The following is a 26,764-nucleotide window of genomic DNA, read 5'->3' as shown; positions in this document are numbered from 1 at the left end:
ATAAATATTCAGTTACAATATGCAAGAAAAATGACAATCATGTTGGCACTGCTTTTTGAGGTGTTGGAGTAGTTTATCATTAGTGTGTAATGAAGGGAGGTTCAAGAACCTGATAGCTGATGCAAAGAAACTGTTCTTGAACCAAGAGGTGATGGTTTTCAAACATCTGTACCTTTTGCTCAAAGGTAGCCACAAGAAGAGATTGTGACCAGGGTATGGGGGGTCTTTGGTGATGTTGGCTGCCTTCTTGAGCCAGTGTGTAACATAGATGTCTTCATTGTGATTGGCTGTAAATATGAAGTAAAAACAGAAAATGCTCAACAAGCAAGACAGCATTTGAAAACCAAGGAAAAGAGTATACATCAGTAAGTATCTGATGATAAGACTAGGGTTGCCATGAGGCCAGTGTCATAGATGGGTAACTTTCAGAGAAAAAAATGAACAGTATCATTGATAAATGGGTATGAATTGAAATGGCCAATTCTAACCTGAAGTTGTAGAATTAAATATTGAGTCTAAACTCTGCTTCAAGATTAGTTCTGCATCAAATCCGCTAGTTAGAGAGAAGGTGAAGATTGGGGAACTCTATCCATGCCTTGACAAAGAATTACTGGAGGTCTATCGGTGATACTGGTCAAGTTTTTTCTCTCTCCATAGCTGCCCTGCTGGGCATGTCAAAAGCCCTGCATTTTGCAACTTATCATGATCTTTTGTTTGCATTCTCATTCTCTAATTGCTCCAATGAAACAACAACTTGATGACCTTCACATTTGATTGCTGAGTTTTTAATTGCCTGTCACTTTAATTCTCCATTCCACTCCCACTATGACTTATCTGTTTCTGCTCCTTCTGCTGTTATAATAAGATCAAGAAGTGCAACTCTTCTTCCATCTGGATATGTTGTCAAATCCTACAATTTCCTGTAATTCACTTTCTTTATTTGTATTAAAACTGTCCATTTTAACTGTTGGTCATTCATCCATGACACTGGCTCAGTTTTCCTTTCTCCAATAGCACAGACTTACCCATGGTTCATTTCCTGCAAAACTGCATTTTCTAAATGTTCATGCTCTTTTGTTTATATTCCCTTACTACCCCTGTGAGCCCGTTGAAGAGTGACCTCCATAAATTTACTCCTTGGCAACCATTGCCTCACCCTAACACAGGTATTCTTTTGTTCTATCCCTTATCCCCTCAACCTCTCTATAACTTAAAACCATTTGCCCAGTTCTGATGGTCTTCAACCTTAAATATTAACTTTGTTTCTCTTTTCATAGATGCTGCATGACCTGCTGACTGTCTCCATCATTTTCTGATTATAGGAAAAAGATTGTTATAGAAATTGTTAAATCCAATATTGAGTTGTAAAGATTTCAATATGCAATCTGGAAAAGAGGGACTGCGCATCTCAACCTTATGTTGGGCTTTATTTGAGAAAGTGATAGATAGTGGTCAGAATGGGAGTGGGATGAAGAATTAAAGTGAAAAGTGACTGGAAGTTCAGGGCTGTCCTTGCTGTTTCAATCAATGTGTTTTACAAAGTAGAATTATTCCGATTAATCTTCCCTCTGCTTTAAAGAAATCAAGTTTAGTTTCTCTATCCTCTCCACAGAATTGAACTCCTTCATCCTTCATAAAACTCTCACAAATTTATTCTACACTCCTCAGGGACATAACAGCCTTTCAAAAGTCCTGTGTCCAGAATTGAACATGATGTTCCACTTGGGGCCTTGCTCATGTTTAAAAAGTTTAACATAGCTTCCTTGCTGTTATTAAAGCCAAGAATATCACAAGAGATTTCTAACTTCACCTGCCACCTTGAAAGATCTATGTGCCTGTGCCCTCTGTATCCCTCTTCCTGCTGCATTAATGGAATTCTTCCATATCACTTCTATTGCCTCTCTTCATCTTTCTTATCAAGACATAACACTTCACAGTTCTGTATATAATTTCCATTTGCAAGTTCCTGCCAATTTCACGAATTTTACAAAATTCCACTACATTGTTTATTACTTTTCTGTGATAATTGCAAGCTTAGATCTTATGGGCCACATCATGTTGATCTGGTTCTCTCAGAATAGCTACCTAAGCCTCTGCATATTCAGATATATCTGGGCTGGATTCAGATGCCAAGTCCTCTACACCTTAAGAACCTTTCTGTAATCCAAGACATGCTTATGGATGCTTTTATGTGCAGAGACCAACCCCAAATGATCCAGAGAACCCTAAAAGGGTGTGTAATTGAGGGAAGATCCTTGTGTGCTGTCAACATTGTCAATGGTTTATAAAGATTTCTGATCATGTGATGCTGTGAGTGGACAGGACATTAATCTCATTGGTCTCAGCATTCATTAAAAAAAAGTTTTAAAAGACACCATCTAAATGACATGTTGAGATAACATGACCAATGCTATTAATGCAAGGTATTGATTGGTGCAACATAATTTTTTTTCACCAACTATAACTTATGCCGCAAAACTTACACAAATTAAAATGAGAAATATCAGATCAATGTTTTAGATGTGGTGAAAAAACAGCAACTTTTTCCATTCAACCTAGTCATGTTCCAGGGTGAGGCCTTTCTGGGAAGATTTGGGAAATCTTCTAAAACATATCACTTAAATTCAATTTATACAAATACTAGAATTATTTATATTGAGTAAATATACTAGATGTAAGACCTAAAATGAGGCTGTCGAAGCTCCAATTAGAATTTGTAAAGATCGTATTGGCAGTGCCCACGAAGTGTAGAGCAGTTACCTGGAACTCTGATTCCCATCTAGATATGACTCATTGGAAAGCAGAAATAAATGCCTGTATTCCCATGGAGAAAATTGCATAAATTTATTGAAAAATATGATGTTTTTCTAAAAGTTTGGAGTCCATATCTTCAACAAGTAGGTGTAGATTCTTAATGAGCCCCCCCATCCCTACCCCCTGCCCTCAGCACCCTGCATAAAGGAACCATCTGGGATTCTGGGTAAGTCAGGATATTTGTCCCTTGCCGGGAGATTGATGAATCCAATGAAACTTTTTTTCTTTTTTTTTCATCTCTTTTTCTTTTCTCTCTTTAATACTATTGACTATTTCTCTTTTTTTTCCATGGGTGGATGGGAGGGGGTTGGGGGGTAGTGCTTATTCTTTTTTTTCTCTTATAAGATAAGATTATGTTTCTTTTACGTAATTGATGAATTTCATGTTGATTTGAAAATATAAATAAAATAATTTTAAAAAGTATCTCGTCCCTTTAATATCCCTGTTTGAGCTAGTACTATCAGTATAGCTGGCTCGTGTAGCAGACGGCTTTATAGTGTAAAATTCCATTAATCCAACATGCTGGGTCTTTATGGTGCCAAATCAGTGGGATTTTCTAGACAATGAGATGCCAGCACTTTCATTGGGAGATGTTTCACATTAGAATAAAAAGTTTTCCTAGTGAAACACACAACTTTCAAAGGAAAGCAGAATTTGTCTTCACTCCATTAAGGATATCTACAAGAGACGGATCTCAAGAAAGCAGCCTCCATCATCAAGGACCCTCACCAACCAGGCCATGCCCTCTTCTCCCTGCTACCAACAGAAAGGAGGTACAGGAGCCTGAAGATGAACACCCAATAGTACAAGAAATTGCTCCTTCCCATCCGCCATCAGCTATCTCAATGCACAATGAACCATAGATATGACTTCATTTTTTTTCCTTCTTTTGCACCAATCTATCTGTTTATTTTTGATGTGATTTATAGCAATTTTTGCACCTGAGATGCTGCTGGAAAACAACAAACTTAGTGACGTATGTTCATGACAATAAATTCTGATTCTGGAAAAAAAAATTTCTGACATTCAAAGACGGCTAAATCATCGGTAGTGGGGAAAATGTTAGAGTCAGTTATTAAAGATGTGATTGCAGCACATCTGGAAAGTGGTGAATTCATTGGTCAGAGCCAGTATGGTTTTATGAAGGGAAAATCATGTCTGACTAATCTTACTGAATTTTTTGAGGATGTAACTAGTAGAGTGGATAGGGGAGAACCAGTAGATGTGGTTTACCTGGATTTTCAGAAGGCTTTTGATAAGGTCCCACACAGGAGATTACTATACAAACTTAAGGCACACGGTATAGGGGATATAGTATTGAGGTGGATAGAGAATTGGTTGACAGATAGGAAGCAAAGAGTAGGAATAAATGGGTACTTTTCGGAAAGGCAGTCAGTTACTAGTGGGGTACCACAAGGCTCAGTGCTGGGACCCCAGTTATTTATGATATATATTAATGATTTAGATGAGGAAATATAAAACACCATTTCCAAGTTTGCAGACGACACGAAGCTGGGTGGCATTGAAAGCTGTGTTGAGGCTGTTAAGAGTGTGCAGAATGACTTGGACAGGTTGGGTAAGTGAGCAAATGCATGGCAGATGAAATATAATGTGGCTAAATGTGTGATTATCCACTTTGGAGGAAAGAATGGGAGGGCTGAGTACTATCTTAATGGTATCCAATTAGGAAAAGGGGAGATGCAAAGAGACCTGGGTGTCGCTGTCAGTCATTAAAAGTGGGCATGCAGGTGCAGCAAGCAGTAAAAAAGGCGAATGGTATGTTGGCATTCATATCAAGAGGATTCGAGTACAGGAGCAGAGAGGTATTGATGCAGTTGTATAGGGCCTTGGTGAGACCTCACCTGGAGTATTGTGTTCAGTTTGGGTCTCCTTATCTGAGGAAGGACATCATTGCCACGGAGAGAGTGCAGAAAAGGTTGACCAGATTGATACCAGGGATGGCGGGACTTGCATATGAAGAAAGGCTAGAACGACTGGGCTTCTACTTGCTGGAGTTTAGATGATTAAGAGGAGATTTAATAGAAATGTTCAAAATTCTTAAGGGATTTGACAGGCTAGATGCAGGAAGATTGTTCCCAATGTTGAGCAAGTCTAGAACCAGGGGTCACAGTTTAAGGATAAAGGGGAAGTCCTTTAGGACTGAGATGAGGAAGAATTTTTTCACTCAGAGGGTGGTGAATTTATGGAATTCTCTGCCACAGGAAGTGATTGAGGTCGGTTCCATAGCTATTTCACCATTTCATCAGATGCAAGGATCGACAATGAGATAGACAACAGACTCGCCAAGGCAAATAGCGCCTTTGGAAGACTACACAAAAGAGTCTGGAAAAACAACCAACTGAAAAACCTCACAAAGATAAGCGTATACAGAGCCGTTGTCATACCCACACTCCTGTTCGGCTCCGAATCATGGGACCTCTACCGGCATCACCTACGGCTCCTAGAACGCTTCCACCAGCGTTGTCTCCGCTCCATCCTCAACATCCATTGGAGCACTTTCATCCCTAACGTCGAAGTACTCGAGATGGCAGAGGTTGACAGCATCGAGTCCACGCTGCTGAAGATCCAGCTGAGCTGGGTGGGTCACGTCTCCAGAATGGAGGACCATCGCCTTCCCAAGATCGTGTTATATGGCGAGCTCTCCACTGGCCACCGTGACAGAGGTGCACCAAAGAAAAGGTACAAGGACTGCCTAAAGAAATCTCTTGGTGCCTGCCACATTGACCACCGGCAGTGGGCTGATATCGCCTCAAACCGTGCATCTTGGCGCCTCACAGTTTGGCAGGCAGCAACCTCCTTTGAAGAAGACCGCAGAGCCCACCTCAGTGACAAAAGGCAAAGGAGGAAAAGCCCAACACCCAACCCCAACCAACCAATTTTCCCCTGCAACCGCTGCAACCGTGTCTGCCTGTCCCGCATCGGACTTGTCAGCCACATTGTGGACTTTTACCCCCTCCATAAATCTTCGTCCGCGAAGCCAAGCCAAAGAAAGAAGGGGGATCAGGGGGTATGGAGAGAGAGCTGGAACAGGGTACTGAGTGGATGATCAGCCATGATCAAAATGAATGGCTGTGTAGGCTTGAAGGCCAAATGGCCGACTCCTACAGCTATTTTCTATGTTTCCTATTGCAATTAAAATAAATCAACAAACCTGCTGAAACATTTTAAAATAAAATGACTTAAAAAGGCATAAAAGCATTTGAAAATAATGAAAAAGAAACATTAAAGTAAACCTTTTTTAAAAAGTGATTTAAATTCTCCAAAATTTATGTCCCAATGTCCTCAGTCAGGCAAGTCTGACAGGTGATCTCCCCATTTTAATGCTGAAGAATCCCAAGAAGATACTCTGTCATAAAACATCATGTGAGGCCCAGTGATGAAGAAAACTGGAAAGATTCCAGAGATGAGTGGTGTTAGCCTAAGAGGAGAAATTGAATTGTCTAGGACTCTACATGCTGGAATTTAGAAGAATGAGAGGATCCTATAGAAACATATATTTAACTCAAGTTTGGATAAATTTTTACATAGGAGAATTAAGGGATATGGGAAAAAGGGGTCGCATGGTTCGCTGTCACAGCATCAGCGATCAGATTCAAGGTTAGAATCCCACACTGACTGTAAGGACATTCTTTTGTACATTCTCCCCTTGACTGCGTGGGTTTTCCCTGGGGTCTCCAGTTTCCTCCCAGCCTTCAAAACATACCGGGGAATGTAGGTCAATCGGGTGTAATTGGGTGGCACATGCTCGTGGGCTGAGAGGATCTGTATATCTAAATTTTTTTAAATAGAATTTTTTTTTATTTAGGTGGAGATGAACCTATCATCAGATCAGCCATGATCTCAATAAATGGCAGACCAGGCTTGACGGGCCAGATGGCCTACTCCTGCTCCTATTCCTTATGTTCTTAATCTATCACTGAGTCCTGGACTTCCACATTTCTCAGCTGATGCACAATAGGATTTGGCCCAATTTCTTTGGCCATTTGCAGGTTGATAATATACATCAGAAAATACATTTAGTCTATGACAAACCTCTGAGGAAAATCATACGACCAAGAAGCCTCTCATATTGTGTGTTGGTTGGATAACCTTGGATTTATTCTGCCACTATTAGGTTAATATATCAATAACAAGTATTTCTTGAAGCTGTCCAACTTTTAGAATGTGTCTAGATGTGTTGGTGTCTACAAATTTTGGAGAAGAGTTTACAGTAGTTGCAGGAAGTATTTTAGACAACGTTTCATGAAGTTCTGAGAAACCATTCTCCCAGGATTACGTAACATAAACTAAATGAGTATGAAATGCAAGCATCAAAAAGAATCTTTAATCAATGGTGTTTGTATGGATGTTGCACAAGTAAATGAGGAAGAGAGAAGATCCAAAAGTGAATGGCACTTTGAAGCTTCACCTTTCCTTATGAAGAGGAGAAAGTTCAAGGTAATCTCTTTCAGGGATATAGGTAAATAATCTTAAAACTTTCCTCTCCATGTTAGCTCGTTCCTTTGTTGTTTACAGGAAGCCATGAGCCAATTCATACTCAACTTTTGGTGTTCTTACCTGAAACCTTTTATTTGTATTTGGTCCTGAATCTATTCAAATGGTTGGAACTACACAAGTCTTCTGCTGAATGAGCATGTGCATCTTCATTATCTCATTGAACTTCATCATCAGTTTTCCCAAAGAGATTGTTTTGATGGAGAAGAAAGCTGAGTTTATCAGTGCCTTGAAAAGTTCAACCTGTACTGAATTGACACCGACAATTAGACTGTGCAAAAAAAATGATGATATCAATGATGTCCTCTGTTTATTCTTGTTTATGAAATAAATTGACCTTCTTCACACCTTTTTTTTTTCAATTTTCAGCATTCTTTTAAAGTGTTGCTTGAAGAGAGTCCCATGATCTCTCATAATAGGCATTTGGTCAACTTTAGATTGTCTATCTATCGAGAGTTAAATACATGTCCTCCTTAGATAGTGGCCGCATCACTCCCACACTCTTCCCATGCCAAAACTAACTTTCCATGAATGAGTGGGTCAAGCTTTCCAGAGCCCTTTGACCTGAAGATTAGATGGCAACACATAGCAAGGTCCCAGTGGTGACATGGTATCAGCTGGAGTACTCAGTGCAGCGGCAGTTTGATAACCATGAGAATTTAAGCTATTGTCCTTGTTATAATGTGAGCTGTTTTGAAAGTAAAACTGGTTCCAGAGTAAGGGATGGGTTTTACTTCCTGTCTTCTTTTACTTCCAGTGTGCCTTGTTTATAGCTTTAAGACCATACTGTGTGTTGCAGAGGAAAAACAACAGAGAAAGAAAACAAACCTCTTTATATGTAATGTGTGTGTGTGTTAATATATATATAATATGTTTATATGTGTATACATGGTTTTGCTGTCCCAGATAAAGCTGTTCTTTTGAGCTTGAAATTGTTGAGTGGTCCATTTTCAAGAAGTTATCACATATTTTTGGCGATGAGGTGAACTGGTTTTGTGGAAGTGTCAGCTGTCATGTATTTGATGTTCAGAAAGCATTGCACATGGAGTCATGATGCTTTATTCATTGTTTAATACAGAACAAAAATAGTTCCCCCAGTACGCAGTATGTATGAGTGACGACACTATCACACCCAACATGATGACATCATATGCTCGCAGGTGTATATACATTATGCTCTTCCCCTCGCACAAAATAAATGCTTGGTGAAAATAACATATGGGGCAGCACTAGTACTAAAGCTACAATAACTGGTGCCCCTGGACTAATGGTGAGGATGATGAATAAACTATAAAGTAAGTATGTAATTTTAAATTGCCAAGTCACTGAACATAGTCCTTCAGTCACTCGGGAGGACGTTTTTGCGACTTTTCTCTGTTGTGTTGGGTTCACATACACACAATAAAGACCACTTTGAGCTTAGTGTTCAGCACCTTTACTAAAAGTAACCCCGCAGTACACTTTTTATTTGGGGCCCCTACTTAGAAACATAGAAACATAGAAGATAGGAGCAGGAGTAGGTCATTCGACCCTTTGAGCCTGCTCCGCCATTCAACGAGATCATGGCTGATCTTAAAGTTCAGTACCCCATCCCCGCCTTCTCTCCCTAACCTTTAATACCCTTATACTGAAGAAATATATCTAATTCCCTCTTAAATATATTTAATGAACCTGCCTCTACTGCCCTCTGTGGCAATGAATTCCACAGATTCACCACCCTCTGGGTCAAGAAATTCCTCCTCATCTCGGTCCTAAATGGTTTGCCTATTATCCTCAAACCATGGCCCCGGGTTCTGGATTTTCCTATCCTTGGAAACATCCCATCTGCATCCATTCTGTCCAGTCCTGCCAGAATTTTATAGGTCTCGATGAGATCCCCTCTCAATCTTCTAAACTCTAGCGAGTACAATCCCAATTTGCGCAATCTTTCCTCATAAGTCATTCCTGCCATTCCAGGTATCAGCCTGGTGAATCGCCTCTGCACTCCCTCCATTGCAAGAACATCCTTCCTTAGATCAGGTGACCAAAACTGCACACAATACTCCAGGTGGGGTCTCACCAAGGCCCTGTACAGCTGCAGTAAGGTATCCTTGTTCGTATACTCAAACCCTCTTGATTTGAAGGCCAACATACCATTTGCCTTTTTAACCGCCTGCTGTACCTGCATGCTCGCCTTCAGAGACTGGTGTACAAGTACCCCTAGGTCTGTCTGCACTTCCCCATCTCTTAATCTATTGCCATTCAAATAGTAATCTGCCCTCCGGTTTGTATTACCAAAGTGGATAACCTCACATTTATCCACATTGTAGTGCATTTGCCATGTATCTGCCCAGTCCCTCAATTTATCCAAGTCACACTGGAGCTTCATGACCCCCTCTTCTGTGCACACAACCCCTCCTAGCTTAGTGTCATCTGCAAATTTGGAGATATTACATCCAATCCCCTCATCCAGATCATTAATGTAAATTGTGAACAGCTGGGGTCCCAGTACAGATCCCTGTGGCACCCCACTGGTCACCGCCTGCCACTCAGAAAATGAGCCATTTATCCCAACTCTCTGTCTTCTACCTGCCAGCCAGTTCTCAATCCACATCAATACTTTTCCCCCAATCGCATGAGCCTTGATTTTGGAAGCCAGTCGTTTATGCGGGACCTTATCGAAGGCCTTTTGGAAGTCCAGGTACACCACATCCACTGGCTCTTCCCCATCTATTTTACCTGTCACCATCTCAAAGAATTCCAATAGATTTGTCAAGCACGATTTACCTTTCGTAAATCCATGTTGACTCCGTCCGATCCCTTCTCTGCTAGTCATATGCTCTGCTATTATATCCTTAATAATGGATTCCATCATTTTGCCCACGACTGATATAAGGCTCACCGGCCTATAATTCCCCGCTTTTTCTCTACCCCCCTTTTTAAATAGTGGGGTAACATTAGCTACCCTCCAATCCATGAGTACTGATCCTGAGTCTGTCGAGTTCTGGAAAATAATTCTTAAAGCATCTGCTATCTGAATGGCCACTTCCTTAAGTACCCCAGGATGTAGATTATCAGGCCCTTGGGATTTATCTGCCTTCAATCCCATCAATTTCCCCAAGACCCTGTCCTTAGAGATACTGATTTCTTTCAGTTCCTCCCTTGCATTAGTCTCTGTTTCCCAACATCCTTGGGAGGTTATTTGTATCCTCTCTTGTAAAAACAGAACTAAAGTAAGAATTTAATTGGTCTGCCATTTCCTTATTCCCCATTATATATTCCCCTGATTCCGACTGCAAGGGACCTCCTCTGGATTTCACCAATCTTTTCCTCTTGACATATTTATAAAAGCTTTTGCAGTCGGTTTTTATATTTGCCGCAAGCTTACTTTCGTAATTTATTTTTGCTCTCTTGATTAATCCCTTTGTCCTCCTTTGTTGCATCTTGAACTGCTCCCAGTCTTCGGTTGTGGTATTTTTTTGGCCAATTGATATGCTCTCTCTTTGGACCTAATGCTGTCTCTAATTTCCCTTGTTATCCACGGTTGAGTCACCTTTTTTGGTTTATTTTTATGCTAAACGATACTTCAGCTCTATTGCCCCCTCTGACCTGGAAAAACACAATACTGAATCCTGCCCCTGTGACATAATCAACAGGTCAAATGTCAAACTAATAACATTACACCACATCCCCTTTTACTTTAAGTTCAAAGGTTAACTTTAGCTCTAGCTTCTGCTCACTTAAATTAACATGAGAAACATTCACAATACACATTTCCTTTTAACTTTTTTTCTAGACTCTCACAGATTAATTTCTCTACCTAACCTCATTCTCATGATGTCAGGTATACTCTGGGATTTTGTTCCTGGTGACAGAGTCCCTGAACTTGCTTCTGCAGGTGCTCCTGTAAATTCTCACCCTGAGACTCTGGAGCTGGTATAGACATGAGATGATTGCTCCTCAGTGTTCTTTATAGTTTGCTGACCAGGTACAACCATGGGCTGTGGTGTATGGATGTCACTGTGCCTTGTGCTCTTGCATCAGAGATCCAAACATGGCCTCCAGGTGACAGCTTTGCAAGGTTGTTTGTTCTGTGCCTCTTTCCTCCTTCTCCTTGTGATAGAATCTGGGAGAACTGGCTGCAACCTCTCTGGAATGGTAGGCAATGTGGTGCAAAGGCGATGTCCCATGAATAACTGGGGAAGGCTGTAGCTGTTGCTGAGAGGTGTGACTCTGTAGGCTAATGAGGCACGATAGGGATCTCTGGCCTGTTTAAGCAAGTTTTTAACAGTTTGAACAGCACGTTCTGCCTCACCATTATTCTGCAGATATTTAGGGTTGCTGGTTACATGCTCAAAGCCATTATCCGTTGAAAAGTCCTTCATTTCGTGTCCAGAGAATTGTGGCCCATTGTCACTTATGAATGTCACTGGGATGCCATGTTGTGCGAACATAGATTTCAGATGAACAATTACATCTGTGGAGCTTGTTGGATTGAGCTGCGCTATTTCTATATATCTAGAGAAAGAGTCCACCACTAGCAAATAGGTACTGTCTCTGAGAGTGAATAGATCTGCACCTAGTTTTTGCCAGGGCCTGTCCAGACGTTTGGTTGGCATAAGAGGTTCCTTTGAATTTGCCCTTTCCTTAATACTTTCTCTGCATTTAAGGACAAATTCACTTATCTGACTGCTTACTCCATGCTACTACCCCCAGTGGCCTCGTGTATTTTCTCAAGTACATCAGGAATAGCTAACTTTGTAGCACACAGGAGAAGTCTATCATGCACGCTTAGAACTGTCTTCTCATGCCAGCAGTGTTTGACTGGTCCCTGTCTGGCCAACCCTCAACACAGCATCTCATGATTTGTGTGCAAACACTGTCAACACACAGCTGCACACGAAGCTCAGTCAGGTATCTCACTTGTCGGGAGTTTGTCCACCACAGACTCAGGGTAGATATTAGTATCTTCCATGAGGTCACTGTCGGCACGTGCCACACCATCTTTGAGTGAGGAGCGAGTGAATGTGAAAGCTGCTGTGAAGCTTTTTCCAGGTGTGTGTAAGATCGTGTAAGAATACCTCATCAAATACATCCTAAAACTCTATATCCCAGGTGGCAACGAGTCCAAAGCCTGCCCACCTAGTAGGCTCACAGGGGTTTGTGGTCTGTTTCCAGCTCAAGGATGAAATCATGAAATCTCTCGCAGACCCAAGTCAGTGCTAGCGCCTCCTTTTCCAGTTGAGAACATCACTGCTCTGTCAACGACCTGGAAGCATTATCGATTAGTGACCAAATGTCTCCATCCTTTTATAGCATCACTGCTCATAGCCCACAAGATGAGGCATTAGCTGATATTCTTAGTTGCTTGTTAGCGTCGTACAGCTGAAGGATCGATGCAGATGAGAGCTCACGCTTGAGGCTGCAAAATGTCCTCTGTTGCTCATGGCCCAGCACTACTGGTTCTTTTTGGACAGCAGGTCTCTGAATGGTTTGTCCTTTTCATCCAGATTTGGTATGAACTTCCCTAACTGATTCACCATATCAAGGAAGCTCCTGAGCTCATTTATGTTCGTTGGCTCTTTCATGTCCTGAACAGCTCTTGTTTTATCTGGGTCTGGCCTCATGCCATCAGCTGAGATGATGCATCCAAGAAACTTAACCTCTCTTTTCCCAAACTCACATTTGGACAGGTTGAGAGTGATCCCTGATTTTTCTGCTCGCTTTAGGACAGCATGGACCCTACTGTCATGCTGGTTCTATGTGGTCTCCCAGATGAGGACATTGTCAATGTGGTAGACAAACCCTTCCAGGCCTTTGGTAACTTCGGTGACTATCCTGTTCTGGGGCAGAGGAGATACCAAAAAGCAAGCGGTTAAAATAGCGACGACCGAATGGTATGATAAAGATGGTATAGAGAGCTGATTCTTTAGACAGGGGAATCTGCCAAAAGCTCATGTTCACATCCAGCTTAGTGAAATAATGTGCACTTGTGAGCATGCCTAAGGTTTGGTCTACCGAAGGGAGGATAAGCATTTCACAACACACTGACTCATTTAGGGGTGTCAAGTGCACACAAATGCACACATCCTCTTTGGTTTTTTTGGGGGGCTACCACCATGTAACAACACCATTCTGTTGGTTCTTCCACGCAGCTGATTACCCCTAGATTTTCCATTCCCTCTAGCTCTTTCTTCACTTTGCCCATGAGTGGCAATGGGACCTGTCACGGCACTTTAAGAGAAAATGGCTTAGCGTTGGGTTTGAGTTTAATGATGTAAGTTTCTGAACCAGCCCAAGTCCCTCACAGAGTTTAGGAGATGTATTTCTGACTGTCTCTTGGTCTATAGCATCAACTCTGGCTACTATCTTGAGTCTCACTGAAGCTAGTCTGCTCAGTAGCATCACCTGTAGATATTTCACCATAAAGACTTCCTCTGTGGTGCTCCTCTCTCTGTATGAGAGTGTTTCAGTAGCTGACCCCAGGATCCCAGTTTCATTCCACCCAGACCATAGAGCGGTGTCTGAGCTTTATCTATCTTACCCTCTCTATTGTGATACTTTTCAACTCCTGCTCAGGAATGACTGTAACAACGGTGCCATTGTGAATTTTGAAGGTTACCTTACTGCCTCCCATCAGCCATCCATGGTTCTTCTCTGGAAACCACCTCCCCACGTCCTCCGCAACCTCATTCACTGTGCTGGTTGACCTACAGACTTTTCCATAATGTCCTCGTTTACCACAGTTGTGGCATTCTGCACTCTTGGCTGGGTACTGAAATGCTGAGAGGAAAGGTGATTTACCACATTTGGGACATGCTTTGTGTTCCACCTTGCTCTGCACTGTTTTTTTAAATTTTGGTTGTCCCTGTGTCTGTTCCTTTGCTTTGTATTTGTGCTATTTTTCTCTCTTCATGTACATAGCATCCATAACTACTTTACTAGCACTTATTTCTAGCTACTTTATTTCCTCTGACTGTCTAGCCATTGTGATAGCTTTTGTGAGGGTGAGATTCTTACCGAGTTGTATCCATTTAATGTCATCAGCGAAACTGCCACTCCTGTGTCCAGCTCCATTGGAAGAGGCTTCTTGTTAATTTTCATCTTGACAGAATTCTGATTTTCTATCATTAAATCCACAAATATACATGATTTCCCCCTTCTTTATCTTTTTCCAAGTCATTTGTTTCAGTATTGGGGCTTTCGTACTTCTCTTCCACCATTCTTACTCTGTGGGGAGTTTTTCATATCCCCGTCTTTTCTTTTTATCCTTTTTATGTTTGTTTCTCAGACACTTGGCTTTGATGTGCCCTTCTTTGTCACATAGAATAACAGTTACCAGGTGTATGGTTGCTTTTTCCACAGCTGAAGCAGTTTCAGTCCGAAAATTTGCCCACCACTAGAGGTTATCAGCCGTCTCGAAACCCAAAGCTATCTCATATGAAGAATTAAGAATTGTGTCTTTTTAACTATCTGGCACTGCGGTCGGCTAAGCCCATATTAATAATGTTTTCTGTAATAAAATCATTGCTTTTCTGCTACAACAGGTGTTTTTGGCCTTAAATGCACCCCTATTATAGCACACAACTCTGCATAAATTTTAGATCCGTATATCTGGAGCTATGAGATTTTTTAAGAGCTGAAAAATTTTGTTGCCCATTCGCCTTAAAAATAGCGAATCCTTTCGGTTAATAGACGCATCGTCAGTAATATTATTGGCTGTACAATGATGATCAAATTGTTCCACATAGTCATACTAGTTTTATTCTGAATCTACAAACTGCTCAGGCTTTGTCTCTGCCATTTTGAATCTCCTTTTCTTTGTTCCTTGTGCTTGACCCTGTGGGGCCCATTGTGGTGAAAATATTACATTTTCCTTCAAAATCTTCAATTCAATGTTTGGAGCATAGAGGGAGTTTGTTTTCAACCTCATCGCCAGTCTGTCATGTATTTGCTGTTCAGAAAGCATTTCACACGGAGATGTCATATGTACGCAGGCGTATATACATAACATTGATCTGTTTCAAACTGGAGCTGTGCATTTGATGATTACATTTGGGATTATTGGTGAATTTGTGGAAGGAAATGAGGATTGTCCAGTGTATGAGGAAAGGTTGGAACACTTCTTCTGTGCTATTAGAATTACTGAGGAGGCTAAGAAGCAGTCTATTCTCCTGAGTGTGTGTGGGGCAGAGAATTATAAGTTGATAAGGAACTTAGCCACACTGCCATAATATTTGTTTTTCATTAATGGCTTACAGTTCCATTATTCTCTTGCAGTTTTGGAATTGGTTGATGCAGAGTTGCCATATATATTTGAGCTGTTTTGTCCTTTTTAAATCTGGCCTCCATTTTCTTAAACAAAGTTACAATCCAATTTCTTGCCTTTTTCAATTTTGTAAATTACCAATAGCAGGCCCTATCAGACACTGGAATTTGATTTGAATAGGCAATTTGACCAAGTGCAGAAGATCTAATAATGTTGACGTTCAGACATACAAAAAGTTCTAAGTGGCAAAAACAGAACGTCTAACATCCAGGTTTTTATTGTATTGCTTTATTTAATCATGTTCTATTATGTAAATATCAGTACTTTTCTCTTTTAACACTATACCCTGTACTGTGTATTATTATGCCCTGCAATTGTATTTTATTTTAATAGTTTTTAGTCTTGCATTTTCTGCTATGTAGATGTTGACTTGCCTGGATAGCATACAAAAAGATTTTCACTGCATCTCAGTACATTTTTGATTATCGAAAACAGTCGGGACTAAACGTGTATCGGTTAACTGCATTTTCTGGATATCGGAGAAAGTCATTTAAACAGTCCAGTTTAAGCAACAGATTACTTGTATTGGCTGTCGCTGATCCCGATACCTCCCCACTACCATCGCTGAAACCTGCCCAGGCACCCAAGACCCCCGCTCGGATCCAAGACACTCCCCACCGCCGTTGCCAATCCTGTCCAGGAGCCTAAGGTTCCTGCTCCAATCTCAGTCCAGCAGCATTAGCATAAAACAACAACAAAGAATAAGGGAAGGTTTAACAAGCATGAAATAAAGTTTAATTCTTACCTTGAGTACACAAGAGCTCCATTGGATTCAAAATAGCACTAATAGTGCGTCAGAGTTCTACTTGAGCACGCCAGTTAAAATAAAGAATTTCAATATTTTTTCAACTCCTTTTTGCTGATCCTGCCCTGGGAAACAGGTGCTGGCTGTCCACCCTATCTATCTCTCTCATAATCTTGTAGACCTCTATCAAGTCTTCTCTCATCCTTCTGTGCACAAAATAAAAAGTCCCTGCTCTGCTAACTTTGCCTCATCAAACCTGTTTCCTAATCCAGGCAACATCCTGGTAAATCTCCTCTGCACCCTCTCCATAGCTTCCAATCTTTCCTATAATGAGGTTGCCAGAACTGAACACATACTTAAGTGTGGTCTTACCAAAGATTTGTAGAGTTGCAACATGACCTCTCTACTGAATTCAATCCCCCTATTCCCAGCATCCCATAGGTCTTCTTAACTATCCTGTCAACCTGAGCGGTGACCTTGAAGGATGTATGGATTTGGATCCAAAGGTCCCTCCGTTCATCCACACTCTTAAGCAGGACGCTGGAGAGGGAGTGTCCACTGAGACGGTGTGGGTTGAAGTGATAAATAGGAAGGGAGCTATCACTGTGCTGGGAGAAGTCTATAGTCCCACAAATAGCCCTCGGGCTATTGATGTTCACCATTAACTCTGAACTCAGCCTTTTGGTTTGTACTTCAGTAATGTATCACCTCACACTGATTGAAATCCATCTACCACTTTTCTGCCAGTCTGAATCCTGTCCATATCTTCTTATAACCTTCGACAACCTTCAACTCCATCCACAAGTCTTCCATCCTTCATGACATCCTCAAACTTACTGACCCATCCTACCGCCTCTTCATCCAGGTCATCTATAAAAATCATAAAGAGCAAGGGTCCCAGAACAGATCCCTGCAGCACTCCACTAGCCACCGACCTCCAGGCAGAATATTTTCCTTCCACTACTACTTCCTACTTTCTCCTACAAGCCAACTTTTTATCCACACAGCCAAGCTACCACTGATCCTCTGCTTCATGATTTTCTGGTTGAGTCTCTCATGAGGGACTTTGTCAAATGCCTTGCTAAAATCAATGTAGTCCACATCTACCACCTTACCCTCATCAATTTATTTTACCTCCTCAAAAAAATTAGACTCGTGAGGCATGACCTTCCCTTCACAATGCCATGCTGACTATCCTTCTCCATTAGTTTGAACACCACTGATGTAAGACTCACCGGACTATAATTCCCAGGATTTTCCCTATTACCTTTTTTAAACAAGGGGACTACATTTGCCATTCTCCAATCCTCTGGCACCTCCCCTGGAGCCAAAGAGGATTCTAAGATCACGGCTACTGCCCCAGCTATCTCTTCTCTCACTTCCCACAGCAACCTGGGGTATATCACATCTGGCCCCAGGGACCTATCAATCTTAATGTTTTTAAGAAGATCCAACACTTCTGCTTCCTTAATCTCCACATTGTCCAGACATAGGCCTGTTCAATTTTGACATCACCATGATCAAGGTCATTTTCTCTTGTGAAGCAAATTATTCATGAGGACCTCCCCAACCTCCTCCACCTCCAAGCACATGTTGCATCATTTATCCTTTAAAGGCCCCACCTTCATTCTTGTCATCCTTCTGTTCTTCACATACATATAGAATGTATGGGTTCTCCTTAATCCTACATGTCAAGCCCATCTCATGCTCCCTTTGAGCTCTTCCAAGTCCTTTCTTAAGCTCCTTCCTGGCTACCTTATACTTCTCATGAGCCCTTCCTGTTTCCTGCTTCCTATATCTAATGTATGCTTCCTTCTTCCTCTTGACTAGTTACTTGACCTGTTTCATCAGCCACAGTTCACTTTTCCTACCATCTTTTCCTTGTCTGTGGGACAAACCTATCCTGAGCCCTCCACAAATGGTCCCTAAAGTTCCTCTCATTACTTCTGGCCTTTCACCCTTAAACATCTTTTCCCAATTTATTCTTGCTAGTTCCTGCCGCATCCCTTCATAATTATCCCTTCCCCAGTTGAGCACTTTCCCAGTTTGACTGTTTTTATTCTTTTCCATAGCTATGTTGAAGCTCAGTGAGTTCTGGTCACTCTCATCAAAATGCTCCCCCACCGAGAGGTTGGCCTCCTGACCAGGTTCATTCCCCAGAACCAGACCCAGCATGGCTTCTCCTCTCATCAGCTGGTCCACGTACTGTGTCAGGAATCCTTCTTGCACACACCTAACAAATTCAACCTTATCTATTCTTCTTGCAGTCAGTAGGGGCCAGTCAATATTAAGGAAGTTGAAATCACCCATAACTACAACCCTGTATTTCCCGCACCATTCCAAAATCTACCTGTTTATCTGCTCCTTGCTGTCCCGAGGGCTATTTGTGGGACTATAGACTTCTCCCAGCACAGTGATAGCTCCCTTCCTATTTATCACTTCAACCCACACCGACTCAGTAGACACTCCCTCTCCAGCATCTTGCTTTTCTATAGCCATGATCCTATCTCTGACTAGCTACTCTCCACCCCCCCCCACCCTTTCCTACCTGTCATCCTATTCTTTTTGAAACACCTAAATAGCTAAATTAGCCAATCTTACCCTTCCTCCAGCCAAGTTTTAGTAATGGCCACAACATCATAGTTCGTTGTACTGACACATTGTTCCATCTCGACAACAGCAACTCATACACCCAGATACTCTTCATCGACTACATTCAGCCTTCAATACCATTATTCCCTCAGTGCTGGTCAACAAGCTCCAAACCCTGGGTCTCTGCACCCTAACCCATCCTCTCCTCCCCCCCCTCCCCCCAGCAACTGGATCCTTGACTTCCTCACTGGAAGTCTACAGTCAGTACAAGTTGAAAACAACATGTCCTACTCACTGATTATCAACAGGCGCACCTCAAGGATCCGTGCTTAGCCCACTCCTCTATTCACTCCTCACCCACATCTCTGTGGCTAGGCACAGCTCAAATGCTATTTGCAATTTTGCCAATGACACCACTGTTGTTTGCAGAATCACAGATGGCAACTAGGAAATGTACAGGAGGGAGACAGATCAGTTAGTTGAGTGGTGTCACAAAGCAACCTTGCACTCAATGTTATCAAAACCAAAGTGATGATTATGGACTTCAGGAGCAAGTCAGGAGAACACAAATCAGTCCTCATCGAGGGGTCAGCAGTGGAGAGGGTCAAGAACTTCAAATGCCTTGGTGTCACCATCTTTGAGAATCTGTCCTAGAGCCTCTATGACAATTGGCCTCTATGACAATGCAATCACCAGCAGCTATACTTCACGAGGAGTTTGAGGAGATTCATTGTCACCAAAGGCCCTTGAAAATTTCTGCAGGTGTTCTGTGGAGAGCATTCCTTCTGGTTGCATCAGTGTCTGATGTGGAGATACCAATGTTCAAGACAGGAAAAACTCCACAGGGTCGTTAACTCACGGGCACCAGTCTTCACTTCATTGAGGACATCTATAAAAGGCATTATCTAATGAAAGCAAGCTCTATCCTCAAGGGCCCCCACCACCCAGGCCATGCCCTCTGCGCTCTGCTACCATCAGGAGAAAGTACAGAAACCTGAAGATGAGCACTCAGTGGCACAAGAACAATTTCTTCTCCTCCGCCATTAGATTTCTGAATTAACAATGAACAACAAACACTACCTTTGTCTTTTTCTTGAACTATTTTATTGATTGTGAAATGTTGTGCACTGAGACGCTGCCACAAAGCAATGGATGTCGTGATATGTCCATGACAAAAAATTCTGATTCTGATCATATTACCCCTTGGAGATCTGGATATTGTTGTGAAGATCTGACTTAATACTGTGGCACCTGCAAAAGTTAAGTTCGGCTAATTAAGTAAACCTTCAATAAAAAGTCAATATCAACAATCTTGAAGTACACAAATAATACAAATCGTTTCAGGAAAGGAAATCATTTGTCTTCACCTCATCTGCCTCATGTATGATCCCATATCTATAATGTGGCTTCTGAAATAAGATAATGAGTTTGTGACAAGTGTAAACCTTGCAAAGGATGTCCAATTTGTGAATGAATAAGTTTTAAAAAATAAATTAGAAAGGAATGCCCTCTTGATCACATTCCCAAAGGGTGCTGTTTTCCATTAAACATTAGAACAGGAAGGAGTCAGTAACACAGAAATTCTTCTGCATGTAAAAATCATTCAAATGGTACTGTGTGGGAATCCTGTGCCAATTAGAATCACAAACTCCTGGTCTTTGGCCCATAATTGTGAGATTAATAAATGTTGCTGTATAATTTTGTAACATGACAAGAGCTATCAGTAATTAAACAAATTTACCTTCAAAGGATAGTAGATGATAGCACAACATGCCTCCAGTGGCTGAGGGAATGTTTGCTGTCAGGTATGGGTAATGCTACTCTCTCCAGGATAAATTTCCCATAAAGGAAGGTTCATCCTGTAGATACAGAATGTCAAAATTGGCATGAAGACTTGAGGCATAACTTAATGTTGAGACTACCCAACAATGGCTCAGTTATGTACAAGCCATTTAAGCAATGTGAAGACTCCTAGGCTCAGCGCACAGTCCAGCAGATTGAGGCCAACTGCCATAATTAGGCCTTTTACCATCAAAAATCTGCAATCCCTCTGTAATAGTAATGCAGGGGTACCTTTCATTACATGAGTTGTAATGTTTCCAGAAGATTGCTCGTGATCATCTCCAACATATATTAATGCTCAGCCTCTGAAAATGCTTTATTCCATTTTAAAAGCTTAGCAGATACCTTCCTCCGTACTACTCGGTTTGGTCACCTTTGGTGAGGAGGTGAGTGCCATTTGGTTTATTCTGCCTGAGAACCATCAATAACACAGGTAAATTCAACAACTATGTTACCTGAGTTGAAACCCCTAGTGTCTGGAATTCAAGCAACTGCCAAAAAAAATTAACGAAAATAAATAGGTAAAAAATGCGGGTTTAAAATTGGTGCACCTCGCCATTAGTTTAACGATCACACAATACATAATCTCAAGCAACCGGAAAATTCACTTACCTGGCATCTACCAATCCCCAAAGGTTCTGGATACCAGGGTTTTTACTGCAGTTGCAATGGTCATCAGTCTATTGATTGAATGAATACCAGCATTGTCATCAAATCCCCATTCCACATATGAATAAAGTTTATTGAAGGAGTATCGTCAGTGAATGACAATTAAAAATGGTATGGAATACACCAGATTAGCACTAATCAATGTGAGTTAATTGTCATAAAAATTGTGAAACAGCATTATGTTGTGATAGTATTTTTAAATTTTTACTTGGGTTGATACATTGTACTGGAATAGATCATTTGACACATATTTAGCCCTCAATGAAGAATTGTTCATTGTATTTATCTGCAATTATTAATTTTCAGATGGTCCTTTGGAATTGCCTTTGTTTGAGATGATCCCTTCTCACCGTCAAATAGTATTCCATGGGGATCGTTTGCTATTTCTGTGCACTGTGACGTATGTGGACAAAACAATGCAAATTCAATGGCGACATAATGGAAAGTTAATGGTAACAGATGAAGACAATGAAATATTGGTAGAACCAGTTATGATCCATGACTGTTGCTTAATAACCAGGTACGAATATCCATTGTGTTTGGAGTTTGTTGAAAATTAAATAATTTTTTATTTCATAATTTCCCTTTGTTATTTTATGTAGCTCAAAATATATATTACTCTATATCATTTTGTATTATATATTAAATATTGCAAATTCTATGGCTTTGACTTAGAACACACGACTAATGCTGAAATCAAAGGGATGTGTGCACAATTGCAATGTTCCCAGTTGTGAGTGCCACCTTCTGGAGCGTGAAATAATTACAGATGCTGGAAAGATTTCCCATCATTTAATGCTCTGGGCATCCCAAATTAATTTAGGATAAGTACTTCAATAGTAACTTACAAAAATGGTACCAATATGCTTTGTGATTTCATGTTTTTAACATTTTTTAAAAATGAATATTTCCACCTCAAAAAAAGAAATAACGGCATTGCCGCAACTACTGTCATAGACCAGCATTACGTTATTCAAGTAGCAATGAGTTTCATATTAAAAAAATGGTGGTGTTGACAGAGCTGCTCTAACTGCAGTACTGACCATGGTGCAGAGCAGAGACACAGCACTGCTCCGCGGGGTCCTACTGCCCAGTGATGATACCAAAAGCTTTAAACAGCTTGTTAAAGGAGCCGGGTTATTTTTTAAATCCTGGAACCTCAGAGGTCTGTGCCCAAATTGGAGGTGCCTACACAAGGCATTTCAGCCTCTGGACTCTGGGGATGCAGTGGACAGGCGCAGGGCCAGAAATAGGAGAACATTCCCATTGAGAAGGAGAAACATGGAAGACAACATTGTAGGGAAGGTGAGCATAGTAGCAGACTAGCGAGGGGTTCAGCTTCTGAAGGATCCACATAGGCTGTGGGCAGTTGGCAATGCGGTCAATGAACCAACACTGACTGCAGGCTATTGGAGACTTGCTCATGGGAACCAGGTATCGGAACCAGGATTTAAGAGGGTACTGAGGGCAAGAGGGCTCCCAAAGAGAATCGGTCACTGAAGGCTTCCTTAATGTATTGGACGTTTAAACCTGGAGCTGATGCTGCCAATTGTTTGAAATGGAGTTTGTGCAACTATAGACTGGAGGAGAGCTGGAGGAGCATTTACGGGCATTCAGTGACTCTGAACAGATGCTCTTTTGCTTCTCTTTCTCTTCTTCTTAGGGGCGCTGGGCAAAGCCCATGGCGACTCTTTGTTTGCCTTACAGCAGAAAAATGTTGAATTATATCATGTATGTTACATTTTTATGTATTATCACATGACAATAAAAGGAACTTTGAACCTTGAAGGTATGTATATTTGAGAGATGAATTTTTGCATAAATCTGAATGATAGCAATCATGATTCAGCTTGTGCTTCTATGTTAATTCTGTTATGAGATTTAAAATGTCATTGAATTTAGTTCCTAGTAATTTTCACGTTAAAAGATGCAAATATCCTTCAAATTGATTATTTTATTATTTATATGAAACATTAGATATTTTGCATTTCAATTAAAATTTTACACTTACCATTTCTAAATCGATGATCACCACTCCAAAAAGGTCATGGCAAACTCACGTTTGTGCTATTTTCTAGGAAGTTTGCAATTTCTTCCTTGGTTATTTGATGAAATTGCATTAACAAGATCTGTGTTAATAGATCCAGATGTCAATACTTTGAAGCTGTTCTTTTCTGAAAGATTTTAATTAACTTGAAAGTAGGAATTCCCAGAGCTCTGATATTTTGAGTTACTTTACTAAGATTGCCACTGTTCTTGGGCTGCATCTGAAAAGTTGGGCTACTTTGAGTATTAAAAGCATAGAAAACTTTTTTGGAGGAATATTAATTTTATGGTTCTGTATTGATGCTACACCTACAGCAAGTTTCATGAGAATTAACATCAGGTTGGCTGTATTTTTTTAGGAGTAAAGAATACATGAGATCCATCTGGATCAGGGAACAGACATTTTGCTGATTTTATGATGTTGTCTGTCTTCTCGAGGGAGTCTCATTTAAATACATTCGATAGATGGGAGATCAGAGCCTGTGATAAAAGTAATATCCCCAATGCAAAAATTAGGCTTCAGTCATTAATGTCTCCTCCCAACGAGTAAATTCATTAGCCAGTTGGATCATACAATAGTCATGCATCCTTTTAATCGTGTACATCAGTGATGTACTTTAAATTTAAATTCTATATTGAATCTTATAGGTTCAGAAATTCAAACCAATTGTTACCTGTGCATTCTGAATAAAGGTCATATTCCAAGCCAGTTAATTAGAATAAGTATTCAGCAACCTTCCTCCACTACCAACATATCTGCCTCTACCTCTCCTCCATCAACCTACAAATATGTAGTGTAGATGTTACTTGAGACAATCCACATCAGATAGCAGATATGTGCTTGAAAAGCAGCACAGAATGGCTGTTAAAACATGTTTCACAACGTGATTTTTGCACCGTGATCACTAATGCAATCAAATAAATTATTATGATCTTGTTTCAAAATAAATTAAGTAATTACAATAAATGAAAGGGGTAAGCTGGCAAATCTCAGCTCCAGTCATTAAAAGATGCCTCTTCCATCTTTCGTTGGTTGCTTGGTGCTTGATATTAATATTGAGAGTAGGATGCTACTTTTTTCTGAATTAAATTATGAATGGTTGTGTGAGCAAAAATATATTTTTACATGATCAATATTTAGCAAGTTTATTTACAGTGGAAGAAACAATTTTAAAGTAAATTATATTTAATAGCACAAAAATATTTGACAGATTCTGTGAAGATTGATGTGTTTATCTGGTAAATGATTTCATCTGTTTGCTTCTGATTTGTGTTAATTTATGATGCTGTGGATGCTTTAGTTTGTGCTAAAATTATACATATAACATCTGAAATAATGTGCTAAGTGCTGGCTCAAAATAATTATTGCATGAATTCATCTTTGTGATGAGAATCTTCCCATTTCAGAAATACATATCAATAATTTGCCCATCCAACCAAGTGCCATTGGAAGAATCTGTGTTGCTAGTGGATGAGGTTTGTTGCTATAGATACAGGGTCAAAACATCATTTACAGAAAAAGTTTTTAAAATTGAATGCTGACCATTAGCACTGATAGCTTCACAGCAATTTCATCGTTGTACCAACCTGTCATCATAAATGCAATCCTCACAAAGCAATTTAGCTCATTTATTCATCAAAAATAGAAATTCAAACAGCAACTCATTGGTTAGAAAACTCATTCCACTACTTGTATTACAAAACATATATAAAAGCAAGAAGGAGAAAATGAATAAATAGTAGCTCAAAAACCTATTTTAAGATGAAGATAGCAAGTTTTCATATCCAATTAACACCTTTTGTTGGTCTGGATTTCTCCCCCATTGTTTGAATTCTGAGATTTTCTGACATAACCTGCTTCTGCCTTTTCTGAATTTTCCTTGAGGAAAGGCTCAAGCCTGAAACATCAGCAATATATCTTTGTCTCCTACAGATGCTGAAAAGACCAACATTTTGGTGTGTTTTTAATACACTCACAGTGTCTGCAGACTTTCATGTTTCACATTAATGTCATTTTGAAAGTTCTGCTTAGTGTTGCTCTTCCTTCCTTTGATTTGTACACTTTAGGAATTCAGATATAGCAAGGCAGAATTTTACAGCAATTATATATGATTACATTACATCAAAATTAATTTTATATTTTCTTTATTTTATTATGACCATTTTTAAGAAATACATTTTCATAAAGTGTCAAATTATTAAATTATCATATTTATTTGTAATTCCATTCTTCAATAAATTGGTTGGTGATTCTCTCTTCCATTTAGCATCTCCTTTTCCTTTGCTTGAGTGACAGAAGCTGTGCACAACCTTAACCTTGACGACCTCTAACATCCACAATGCTTCTTGATGAGCTGCTTTTTATTTGGAACAGCATCTCCACAAAAGTTGCAAGAAGCAAAACTTTGTCCCATTAGAGGCAAAATAAAACTATGGAAAAGTTAAAAATAGATGGCATAATAATGATCAAAAATGCACAAGGTTCTTTAATTCTATTTTCCAGCTCTTGGTGCATTAACTTGTATCTTCGATCCTAGGAGAAGAGCAGATAATCCAGTAACACTTGAGTGATGAATCACTGAACAGTCACTGTAGATGGACAGTTGTGAGGATTTTGTTTGGCAGGACAGGATCACAACACAAAACCTTGTCAGACTCCAAAAACTATTCAAGCTGAATGTGTAACTGACCCAAAAGAGAAATAAATTAAATAACAATATAATAATAATTAAATGAAATCAATCAAATAACCCAGATCAGTAAAGGGGAATGCAGCGTGTGAATTGGTAGAACTGTTCATTGACAAGGTTATTTCATACATTCTTGATGTCAGAAGAATGTGGAAAAAGAGACATAACACTGCAGTCACTGATTATATTTGGCCATGATGCCAGGACATGAGGGAAATGAATACAATGTGTGCTTTATATTCACTTAATTAAGTATGAGGAATGTCATTCTTGCTGATTCCTATTTTCACTTTCCATCAGTTTGATCTGTCTTAACATGAGATTATTGAGAAGAAGCAAGCATATTTATCATGTATCATTTTTATTTTCCTTTTGGTGAGCTTGAAATTATGAAAAAAATGTCTTTTATAGAGGATTTGCTATTTATCTGGCAGCTGAGCTTCACTTGGCCTTTTGCTTTTTTTCTGGATGCTGTAAAGACCAGCTGAGTTCCTCCAGTGTTTTCACGTGGCCAAATTTAGTATCATGAATATTTGGTGGGTG

The 26,764-nt window shown here is 40.3% G+C and overlaps 1 protein-coding gene across 20 annotated transcripts in view; it reads left to right on the top strand.

Moving 5' to 3' along the window:
• Window positions 1–26,764, top strand: part of LOC138744075 (adhesion G protein-coupled receptor A1) — a 558,919-nt gene that overhangs the window by 257,969 nt on the left and 274,186 nt on the right. For 19 of the 20 annotated variants that reach the window (XM_069899580.1, XM_069899579.1, XM_069899578.1 and 16 more), the window contains one exon: window positions 21,792–22,005. The exons of the other annotated variant lie outside the window; for it this stretch is intronic. In XM_069899580.1, coding sequence (XP_069755681.1) covers window positions 21,792–22,005 — 214 coding nt within the window. The remainder of the gene's footprint in view (window positions 1–21,791; window positions 22,006–26,764) is intronic. 20 annotated transcript variants of the gene reach the window in all.

This window comes from Narcine bancroftii, chromosome 10, assembly GCF_036971445.1.
Source record: "Narcine bancroftii isolate sNarBan1 chromosome 10, sNarBan1.hap1, whole genome shotgun sequence".
NCBI lineage: Eukaryota > Metazoa > Chordata > Chondrichthyes > Torpediniformes > Narcinidae > Narcine > Narcine bancroftii.
This window is presented reverse-complemented; position numbering and strand designations above follow the sequence as displayed.